This window comes from Carassius carassius, chromosome 46 (assembly GCF_963082965.1).
Source record: "Carassius carassius chromosome 46, fCarCar2.1, whole genome shotgun sequence".
NCBI lineage: Eukaryota > Metazoa > Chordata > Actinopteri > Cypriniformes > Cyprinidae > Carassius > Carassius carassius.
In genome coordinates, this window is record NC_081800.1 from 11,416,233 (window position 1) to 11,428,217 (window position 11,985).

General features: G+C 40.5%; 1 protein-coding gene across 1 annotated transcript; it reads left to right on the forward strand.

Moving 5' to 3' along the window:
* The first annotated feature begins 381 nt into the window (after positions 1–381).
* LOC132129310 (F-box only protein 44-like) lies at positions 382–3,451 on the forward strand. Its single transcript, XM_059540852.1, has 6 exons — positions 382–810; positions 1,058–1,319; positions 2,588–2,702; positions 2,819–2,914; positions 2,999–3,134; positions 3,224–3,451. Exons 1-6 carry the CDS (start codon positions 691–693, stop codon positions 3,368–3,370), a joined length of 876 nt encoding a protein of 291 aa, XP_059396835.1. The 5' UTR covers positions 382–690; the 3' UTR covers positions 3,371–3,451.
* Positions 3,452–11,985: the final 8,534 nt, after the last annotated feature.

Consider the following 11,985-nt stretch of genomic DNA (forward strand, 5'->3'; position numbering starts at 1 on the left):
GTTCGCGCGGGCGGCCGTCATCAGATTTGGAAGTCGCTCAAAAGGCTCGTTCGCGGTTGTGGCTTCAGTCGAATTCAATGAGGCGCGGTGGTTTATGGGATTAGTAGTTCCTGCGCTCGAAATGAAAATATTTACACAGTCTTGTACCTTTTGACTTTTTTTGGATTTTCTCTTAATTCTTTCCCTCGAAATGATATGTTATATGCTTATTAGTTCAGCCGTAGCTGGTTATCCTCACACATGCTCTAAAACTCTTTAGATACGGATTTTCCGAGAGTCAATGGGAGAAATGAATGGGAAATTTACTTCCGGCACCAAAGCTCTCTCGGGCTGTGGGCGGGACTGAGATGCTCTATTGCGTTCGTTGTGGACGGGGCCATGACGACGCTTCCGGTAACATAAGGATACTTTCGGTTTGGGAACTAAACGTGACTTCAAGGATTATTATATTCTAATTCAGAGCGGTTTGAATTGAGAATGCTACTGTGTTTAATTTATGCTATATCTAAACCGAAAAGAAGTACATATAACAGATCTGCTGAAGTTAACTACCGCATTAAGAGTCATTATCACTGGTCAGAAGAACGTTCTTTGGTATATAATTAATGCGAAGGTAGCTAGGTTATTTGTGTTTCATTTTTGTACTGCGACATCGTCAAACTATGAGATACAACATACGTTTCCACCTGTATGTCCAGACGCGCAAGAGTGACTTATAAAGCAAATATAATAGACCTATCAAAAATGGGGCAGTCAGAGAGCGGACACTTTCACGCTGCTTCGAGGGACTTTATACCCAGATCAAACTCAGTAAGTTGTTGAGTTCTTTGGTTTCCGTTACAGCCAGTTATTTAAGCATTAAATCAATTCTATTTGAAATGACTTGCCTTATGACAGGTAGATCCTCATCTTGGACCAGCATTAAACCAGATGGTCATGCCATGTTTCAGTTGTCAGGGTGGAACATGGTAGCTGATGACCAGCTAAAAACCAGCAACTATGTTCCACATCTGTATTTTTCAGCAGGATTAGAACTGAATCTTCCTTCCTCTGTAAGTGCTCAGGTCTGCGTTCAGCTGTTCCTCTAGCTGTGGTTGAGGAGATCCTCCTGAATCTTCCTGCTCATCAGGTGGTGCGAGTCTGTCGTCTGGTGTGTCATGAGTGGAAGGAGCTGGTGGACAGCACTGCACACTGGAGAGAGCGCTGTCGGAGAGAGGGCTTACAGCCACAAGATCCTTCCAGAGCCCTAGACGGCGGGAGACAGTTTTACTTCATAACTAAGAAACGACATAACTTGCTCAAGAATCCCAGAGCAGAAGGTGAGTCACTGGACTGAAAATATGCAATATTTTTAACAAAGCAGTAGCCTCTGTTCATATTCTGGACTGCATTTCCCAGAAGCATCGTCAACCTAAGTTGATCATTGAAGCCATTGGTGGCAAAAGGTTTTACAATCTATAGCCTTCAATGCTTTTGGGAATCACAGTGGTAGAATTGCAGAACCTGATTTTACCAAGTGAGACATGTTCCTGGGACAACATCTTTGTTGTCCCTGGAACAACATTGTGATTAACCAATCAGATTTGAAGAACCAGTTTATAGATTTTGTGAAGTTTATGCTTAAAATCACTGTTTGGTGCTTGTACATCAGTGTCATTCATCTATCATTTCCTCTGATTTTAGGGATTACTCATGGTTAGGGTTAGGTTTAGGTCTAGGGAAATGGTCAAGAATAAATTTTTGGTGTAAAATGTTGTTCCAGGGTCAACAAAATATGTTGACCTAGGAACACATCTAACTCAGCAAAATCAGGACGTGCGGTAGAATTTTGCCGCAGTGTATTGATATTCCTCAAGCATTTTATTTTTCATCTTCACGTGTTCCAGGCTCCTTGTTTTGCAGTTATAGAATATCCAATTTTGGAACTGTGGATTATAATGTAAAAAAATGTGGTGGCTTGACAAAAAGAGAAAAAAAAGTATAAGAAAGTGCCATTTAGAAAAAAATCCCCTTAATTTAGAGTTGATTTTTTCTGGTGGGGGACCAGATAGCAAGCTGACATTTTCACATATACATGTCCTTGATAGCATTCTGCTGTAAATTATGAGTATGTGATTCTGCTGGTTACAGAGCTAGTAAAAATCAGGATTAATGTATTGTTAGATATGAATGTAGTATAAGCATAACAAATAATAAAATGTAACAGTATTTTAGATTAATTATGTGTAAGATTGATACACCTTAGCTTTTGTTTGTTAATGAGGTCTAAAACAGTGGAAGGGTGCCTCGACAAACATCCAAATGTTTAAAAAAAATAGCACTATTTCACACTTTCTCAAACCCATTAAAAAGAAAACCCTGACATGTTATACTTAACTTTGACCTAAAAAGATTTAGGACTGAGACTATTGGTTTTGCAATACCAAAACAAAGAGGTAATGGTCAAGCAGAAATGACCCTAAATTCAATTAACATTTAAACAATTCATTTTAATACGTCGTTTGCCACCTTATTCCCTTCTGATAATGCAATGCCAGTGTCACTTGCTCCATTTATATAATTTGCTCCTCTCTGCTGGTCTGATTAGAGGAGTTCAGTGGATGGAAGATTGTAAAGAATGGTGGTAACCGCTGGGCAGTAGAAGATAATTCTGTAAAAATCCCAAATTTCACAGTCGCAAAATACTTTGTCACCTCTTACAGGTAAGCCTGAAATTACTTATTCTTCAGATGAAAAGTCAAACCTAAATAATTTTATTCAGTTTAACTAAAAGGACAATAGCGACGCCTTCTTTGTCACCAATTAACTTTGTCCTCAGGTTATGTTTGAAGCAACAGCTGATAGATTTGAAGAAGGAAGGCTACAACGCTGCTTTCATGGATCATCTACAACCTCATATCAAAATATCAGACTGGTGAGCATTTGCTAAAACTCTTAATTTGTTTCTTTATTATACCAGTTAATAAAGTTTATTTTGCAAATGTTTTGTCTGGTGCAGGTATGCACCGCGCTGTGATTGTGGAAGCATGTATCAGATCTGTGTGGAGTTGCTTGATCAGAAGAAGAAACCCATCAATACCTTTGAGCCTGAACACGTTTTCTTTCCACAGTGGAACGATCAGCAGTGGTGTGAAGTGAGTAGAATAAAATAAAAATCAGCTGAACCTGATAAAAAAAAACAGTGTCATTCTCACCATATATACATTTTTTACAACAATTTCAGATGACACATGTCTTTAAGGATTATGGACCTGGGGTTCGGTTTATCCGTTTCACTCATGGTGGGCAGGATACAAAGTTCTGGGCTGGCTGGTATGGGATACGGGTCACTAACAGTAGTGTGGAGATCTGTCCATCTGAAGAAAGATAGTGTCTTACTGTATGAATGTGGTCTTTGTTATGAGAAACACCATTATATGTAACTATAAACTTAAAAGCCTAGAAGTTAAAAGTGCATCTCTCATTGTTTTTCATGGCTTGAAGAATGTACTTGAAGTTTTTATATTTGTACTACATATAAATCAGTTTTTAGATGTTTATATTTCAAAAGGCCTTAATTATCAGTGTATTCTTATCTTGAAAAAAGACCGTTTTGCACTGAGACTGAGTACCCTAAACAGACTCATTCATGTTTTGTGTGAATGAAAAGGGAAAAGGGGTTTTCGGGGAGTGACAGGTTATCTCAGGCACCCACTGCATTACAAATGAACAGCTATTAGCAACAAATACATTATTCCACATGACTGACAGATCATTGAAAGACCCGCCTTTTCTTTTACATTTTCAAAGAAAGAGAAACTACAGAGAAACAAACTAAGAGGACATCTGTTTGGGGAAAGCTTAGGGGTCGTAATTGATCCTGACCTACAAAATATTGAAATGTTGTTAGATTTGTCAGGATCATTTCTTGTTCTAAATGTTGAGATACGTTTAAGATATTCCTCACACTGTGCTGTAAGTTGAAAATGCAAGAACAGTGTTATCATATCTGCAACATCAAATAATCTAATAGTATACAGTTCGCCACCAACCATTACAGTCATGGCGTAGCTGTCAAAGAGAGAGAAAAAGAAACATGACAAAGCAACTGAATTGACACCACACAGATGGGAAAGATTTTTCAGTGTGTGATGCAACTGATAGGATTTAAATGTATATTTTTTGCAGTTATCAATGATAAAGAGGAATTGGAGGTAGTATTTGTCTCTTTCTGCAGCCATTCAAGATAAAGATACCAAGGACAGCAATAGTACTGCATGCATAAATGTAAAAAAAAAAAAAAAAAGAAAAAATCCTTACTGTTGGTTCTCATAAGAACATGTTTGTAAAAGAAAAAAAGACAAGTTTTACCCATGGCTCCATCTCCAACTACTATACATTTAATTGTGGATATTGCTGTCACAAGTTGTTTTCCCGCATCTGGCAACAAAGTATCTGTAAATATTAATAAATAATAAATACTATTCAGTTTTCAGTGGAGATTAGGCTGTAAACAGGCAAAAAATTTCCTCAGTAAGTTTCAAGATCAAACCAGTTTAGAGTTTGGATTTGTATCTTCTATCAAATACTTAGTAAATTGCTTTACTGTATAAGCTACACATTGCTTATCATGCACATAAGTTCCACTAAGATGCTAATTAACTGATTCTATATTTGTCTATTTAGCAGGTGGGTCATTTTCAAAAAAAGGTGACAAACATAACTTTTCAGATATAAAAAGTGGTAATTCAGTTGAGTATTTAAAGGGCATTAGTCTATAGTGTTTAAATTAAAATAAAGTGTCTTCACTATAATCAGCACACGCTGAATATACTAACTTTCGATTCATGAAAAGTTTTTAAAACAACTATCATTAAGAGCATGAACATGAAGACTTAGACATCATTAGAAATGTAAGGAAAACACAAGAATTTTGTTTTGAGATGCTGTTGACCACCTTAGTAAATGAATATTTTATGAGAATAACTGGCATTACATTCTTTTTCTGTAGAATAAATAATACAAATATCAGTTACAAAACAAAGAAAATTAGTCATGTTATCCTTATGATAAACGTTAGTAATAATTCCATGATAAATATCTACAATTTTTATTCTAGAAAATTGGTCTTAATTAAAAACTTCTGTAACTTTATTTATTGCAAGTGTGGTTCATGCAAGGGGCTCTTGCACAATGAAGACGGGCACAGCAAGTGCACCGCCTGCCTCGCCCGCGCCCACACAGAGGCTACGCTTGCTGATGGTTCGTGCTCTTTCTGCGAGAGCATGAGCCTTTCTCATCTATGCTCCTGGGTAGCCTTGTTCCATCTTGTATCCAGATCAGAGGGTCACTGCAGTCAACCGAATCCAGTATGTATTCAGCCCAGATGGTGGATCAGCACCTAGAAAGGACCTCTACAGCCCTGAAAGACAGCAGAGATCAGGACAACTAGATGTGCCACTGAGACAGATCCCCTGTAAAGACCTTGTCTCGGACGACCACTGGGACAAGACCACAGGAAACATGATTTTTCTGCACAATCTCATAAGCTTAGTTAGGGACTCTTCGTTTACAGCGATATCGATGACTTTGTTTGGAAATGATTGCACAGATAGTATTTAAACTGAACCGAGATGAATGATGACATCACTGAATTCATTGATTGTGACGAGTCGGGCGGGGCCGAGAGCCGCGGGAATGAAGCGAGGCCAGTGGAGTGATTGGGAAATTGAGCGACACCTGTGCCACTCACTGGTCTCGAGTCCCACGGAGTAGATCAGAAGGATACGAAAGAGGAGCGAAGAGAGTGAAGGATGAGAGAGGACCAGGCCTGGGCTTTATTTTGTGTTTGGTTTTTATTTGTGCACGACAGTCATCCACGAGGGGGTGTCCCGCTTTTTTGTGTTTATTTTACTTGTTCTACAGGCTCCTAACAGAAGTTCCTGATATTTCTGCTGTTCTGCTACACTTCAGCCTTCAATGTTCGAGGGAAAGTCCAAGGGTCTGGCAAAGACAGCCCATTTTATGACAGCCCACAAAGCTGCCACTTTCTCGCTAGTATCGGGGCCCGATGTGCATCCTGTTTGAATAAATCCTGCTGTAAACAGAATTATATACAACGAAACACAGCGACCTTAACACATGCATTTCATGTGCTTATGGATGCCGCATACTTTCTGTTCTCTGAAATTTTAATGCATGTGGAGACAACACAGTTGCAGGCGGAGGTCTTGAGACCATTAAAGCTTTTTCGGGCCGCGTGGGAAAGCTTGCCCTACATTCCGCAATGGTTATTACACAAAATTCGTTATGCGTACACCATTCAGTTTCTAAAAGTGACGTGACATGAAAAGGCCTGCCTCAGGTCAAATGCATGGACACAGTTCTGGCCCCATTGGGGCTCCAGGGCGTTCGTGTGCTAAATTAATTAGATGATTGGCTGTTATTAGCACAATCACTCAAGCACGCTCTCATTGAGATCTCGTGCTGAATCAGCCTGGGATTACACATTAAGTACACAAGCTAAGCTCTGTGTACTTTTTAAAATCCAAGTGTTAAAGTGTGCACGCTAGCACTTTGCGCACTTTCTGAAATCCACATGAGTGGTAAGTGTGCACGCAAGACTCTGCACACTTTCTGAAATCCACATGAGTGGTAAGTGTGCACGCAAGACTCTGCACACTTTCTGAAATCCACATGAGTGGTAAGTGTGCACGAAAGACTGCACACTTTCTGAAATCCTGTATGGTAAGGGTTACGCACTCAGCTTTCTTACCTTTATTCAAGTTGGTTAGACCTTGGTTCCTTGGGCTCCACTCAACCGGTGTGTCTTTTATTAATACACTTTCAAGCTTTTTTTCAAGTGTTTTGATCCCCTCCAAGCAGATAATCTTTTTGGGGATAGATCTGGACTCTCACACGAAGAGGACACAATTGTTTCCCCCCGTGAGTTTTCCATGTCATGCCTTTGCCATTTCAAAGCAGGCCGCACAGTGATGGTGAGTTTGTGCCTCAGACTTTTGGGTCTAATGGCAGCAGTGTCCCCTTTAATCCGTTTAGGTTTACTTCACATGCATCCATTTTAGTGGTGGACGAAAAGCCAAAGAATTTCACCCCATTCTTATCCGCATCAAATGATTTCGGTGACATAGTAGTGTGTCACGACAATCATTGACAGGTTGGGGGGCTGTTTGTCAAGGACGCTCAGCCCACAGAACTTGGATGGAGGCACAGCGAGGGTGGCACATAAACAAATTGGAGCTGATGGTGGTCTTTCTAGCCCTCCGATATTTTCAAGATTGCCGAATGGCCGTCATGTGTTAATCAGGACAGACAACACAGCGGTTGTGTCACATTTGAATCACCAAGGAGGATACTGCTCTTGCCCCCTATGCAGGCTGGCAAGGAACATCCTTCTATGGTCTCAGATTTCTGTCGATCCAAGCGGTTCACATCCCTGGACACTTAAAGAAAGGTAAAGAAATCGCACTTTATTTGCGTGGCGGGTTGGGGAGGGTCATTAAAAATAAAATTTTGATTCTTTCAAGAGATTTGTTTATTTTCAGTTTGTTCACCAAAATGATTTGTTCAGATTTATTCACTGATTCGTTCAGTTACCATTTCTTCATATTACACAAATACGGCAGCAGGTGGTGAAAAAGAGTGTCTTATATCTTAAGTCAATGAACGCATTTACTTGTGACAAAACTGATTTGGCTTTATTAAAATGTGTGCATAATCGCATTAAACGAACAAAGCACAAGGTTTTCTTGCATAATTAACATTTCAATTGTTTGGTCAGACAGTTCATATAAAATACCTATATATCAGTACCTATAACTGCACTTTGTATTCTGCTGATTGCTGATCGAGATTGACATGCTTGGCCGACTGACTCGGTATACTCTCAACCATTTTGTTCACGAACGAAAAGAAGATCTCTCGATCTTGTTCAGTGAAGGGCATATTCATTCGCTACATTAAACAGATCACATGCTCCATCACATCTCATACTCGAAGGCTATCCACCTTTTTCCTGACGTAAAAATGGGCGCCGCCATTTGTAAATTCTATGGATCTAGCTTGCAATCTAATTTGCGTCCAGCTATTTTTAGCTGTACAAAACAGTTCGTTTTGCTGCTTGATATTGACAATGGATGTGTCCTATCTTATTATTTTAATCTGTTATCTTAAATAAAAAACTCACTGGTTCATACTGCAAACAGTTTTACTCCACGTCGTTATTCTCTTCGTTATTTACCCATAGCGGCTAATGAAACGGAAGTCTCACCCATAACCTTACTTCAGCGTTGAGGAAAAAGGTGGATTGGCTCAAGGTTGGCCCTGTCCCAATGGCACACTCCAGACTTGTGGACTTCCTCAGAGTCCACACCTTGGTGACGTCATGTAGTGCAGACCTATAGGGCCCTTGGTGCGAGTTCACGAGGGCGCACTGAGAGGTATTTTTGGGACAGACTCGATCGTCACGCCTGTTTTTTGACAGGAGCTGCAGGTTCGGGGAATATGCTGCCTATTGTTGTTGTTGTTTTTGACATTGTGTTTGCGAGATGGCTTGTTTACATATGACTCAGTAAAGCCCTAACAGTCATAAAAACCGTAATGATACCTACACTTAAATATTTTCTTCTCAGCCATGTCATCAATTGCTCTCGAGTGAAATCCCATCCGTTGTCTGATTGGCATTTCACAAGGATTCATGGGTAGTTAAAGTGTGCGAAGACTGTATCTATGCGGGCTTCGCAGAAGACCGCTTCAAGGGTACAAAGGGGGCGCTGGTGAGCACACTTCAGAGCGTAAATATGCTGAATGAGACGCCTACGGACTCGTAGACTTGGCGAGCACGTGCAATTTAAGTCCACGAGACCGAAAGTCCACATGAAGTGCGCCATTTAGGACAGGGCCATTAATTCTTTGACAGGATGAAACAGTTCACAGAGCTACCTGGTTCACCAAGCTACACATGCGCTGCTAATAGCGCCGCGCTGCTGTGGAGGGAGGAATTTCAGAGAATGAGAAATATGAGTCAATGGATTACGTGAACGAGAACGATTCATTTACCTAAATGATTCGTTCAAAAAGAACAATTCGTTCACAATCAAACCATCACTAGTGCAATTCCCTATAGCCTATATTAAATATTTGGAATATATATTTTCATATTTTATTAGGTTCTTTGATAAGGTTAATACGAAGGTCTAACTAGCAACGTAACTTCCGTGATGTCCCCGATGCACGGGTCTTCTTATAACCCAGATGGTCGGGACAGGTAAAGACATGTTACTTTATTTGTACATCACTACTATGTCCCTAAGATCGCTTCAAATCCTTTTCGTTTCCAGCAGGTGGTCTTGGACGGTCTTCCCCACGGAGGCAGGGTTAGGAGATCTAAGCCTTTGTCCTGTAGGGCGCTGAAGATCTATGTTGATCATACAGCCCGATGGCGTGAGTCCGACTAGCTGTTCATTTGTTTTAGAAGTAAATATAATGTTGTGCTGTCACAAAGCAACGCTTGTCCCAGTGGCTGGTGGAGGCTATATACTTAGCCTATGAGGCGTGCGGGTTCGCTTCCCCCTTAGGAATTCGAGCTAATTCCATGAGAGCAGCGGCTTTATTGCAAGCCTTCCTTAGTGGATCTTCTATGGATGATATTTGTGCCTCGGCAGGATGGTCCTCACTGAGCACTTTTGTCAAGTTTTATAGCCTGGATGTGAGGACGGCTCCTGGCTCCCGGGTTCTTTCTGCTTGACCAGATGCTTTCCTAGAACCTGAAGTGACAAATTATTTATTCCAAATGATCCTAAAGCTTGAATTGAATTCATATGCATCACAATCTATAAGTAAATGTTCTACTGACTCTGCATGACCACATTTGTCACAATTTCCAGTTTCATGCTTCTCCATTATATACAAACACTGATTTAATGAACAATGTCCCAACACGCATTCTTGCATTAAAGCATCTTCTTTACTGTTGTCAAACTTTCTTCTTTTTTGACATACTTTCTCTTTAATATTATGAAAGTGTCTACCTTTTGCTCCACTATCCCACTTTTTCTGCCATTTCTTTCTAAAATCATTTGCAAAACCCTTTTACTTCTGATTTACTCATTGCCACTTTATTGTCAATTTGTGCATGTTTTCCTGTTTAGCCAGATGGTCTACTTCCTCATTTACTTCCACACCCATATGTGACAGTACCCACAAGAAATTTACCATGAAACCTATGGGTGGCGTCACGGACACTACGTCCATGTTTTTATACAGTTATAACTAGACTCTGTATAGGCCATTCCAACCTTAAAGAGTAACTAAACCCTAAACCAACTTTTTTTAGTTAATGATCTGTAAGAATGGGGCTTTATTAGTGCTGTTCATTGATTCGAGTAACTTTTTTGACATTTGAGTATAAAGTGTTTTAATTCTACAATATATGGTGTAAAAAAAGTCTGAGTGCTGCCCTCTTCAGGTTGAACGGTGGCTACTGCAGTTGATTTTTCCTATTGGATGTTGCGGTGGCAAGTGACGTAAGCGGTGGCAGGTGACGTAGGCAGTTTCCAGGTTACCACGCCCTTGGCAGTATAAAATCATCTTGTTCCGTCAAAATCACTGAGTCAGGAGTTGGAATTGTGAGTATTGAAAACAACCAGGATAGACTAGCATCTATTTAGCATAGCATTTATATAGTTATTTAGATTATTTCGTGTAGCCTATGTAGTTAATTAGCATAGTTGTTAGTGTAATGTTAGTATTGTTTGAAGCATAGTTAGTAGCATAGAATTGCATCAGTTAGGATAGCTTCAAGTTGGCGTATATATATATATATCTGTATTTAGTACAGTGGTCAGGATGGTACGTAGGTGTAGTGTTGCTGGTTGCGACAGCACTGCTGGACTGCATAGTTTTCCAGCAGACTTTAAAATTAGTCGCTGGTGGTTGCATGCACTTGGACTGGAAGACCGCGAGTTCCCGCCTAGAGCTGGAGTGTGCAAACTGCATTTTACGCGGGATTGCTTCTCCAACGCAATGGAGGTGGAAATGGGCTTCTCCACACAGCTCGCGCTGAAAAGCGACGCGGTGCGGGAGTTAAGACTGCAGTTTGAGCCAGCGCCTCGAATTGATATGGCTCAGGCCACAATTCGACATCCTCCACTTCAGGTGAAGGTGGGGGAGAAAAGTCCTCTAATTCAAATGATCGCTCTGTTGCAAAGCTACTTGCGTAATTACAGTCACTCTCCATTTTAGCGACTCTGACAGCAGCTGTCAATCAATCCGTCACTGCGAGTCTCAGGTTCATGCCCCACGCACTCAGCCCCGCCCTCGGTTTATCCCCTCTATCTCCGCTGTGCTCTGCCCACTTTTCAGCATTTTTCAAATATTGCCAGTGGGTGGAGTCAGGCTCTGACCAGGGGTTTAGTTACTCTTTAATTACGCCCTGCATATAATAGGAAAATGTGAGTCAGTTTGCTGCAGTTTCTGTGGAGAAACAGAAACAGTTGAACATATTTTATTACATTGTGAAAATATAGAAGAAAGCAGCTTGTTGAAAAACTAATCGAGATATGGGAATTAGTGTCTTTTCAGTTAAAAACGTATTTCAGAATGCTCAGAAACAGTCAAATGTGTATGACTTCTAAAATATTTGAGAGATAGTACTGGTTTAAATCAACAGGATATAATTAATTAATTTATTTAGTTTTCTTTCGCTCATTGAGGCTTCACACTCCATCCCAGTAGGTGGCGGAAATGGACCTGAAGCTGGTTTGCCAACCGCCAATAAAGCGGGAAGTTGCCGCTTGGAAGCAGGCGGCAAGGAAGTCGACCGGAAGTTGAAGTCGGCCGCGTGCCGCCATCTTGTAGCAGAACTTCCCATTCATTTTGGCGTCACTTTGACAGCGAATAACTTTACATCTGAGGCGTTTAGAAATAAATAATGGACAAACGGAGTCTTTAAAGATACACGACAATGTATAAAGGGCTCCATTACCT

Coding starts and splice junctions, on each gene's coding strand:
- LOC132129310 (XM_059540852.1), top strand. CDS start 691: ATGTCCAGACGCGCAAGAGTGACTTATAAAGCAAATATAATAGACCTA. Junction 811..1,057: donor TTATACCCAGATCAAACTCA/GTAAGTTGTTGA, acceptor TTCCTCTGTAAG/TGCTCAGGTCTGCGTTCAGC. Junction 3,135..3,223: donor ACGATCAGCAGTGGTGTGAA/GTGAGTAGAATA, acceptor CAACAATTTCAG/ATGACACATGTCTTTAAGGA.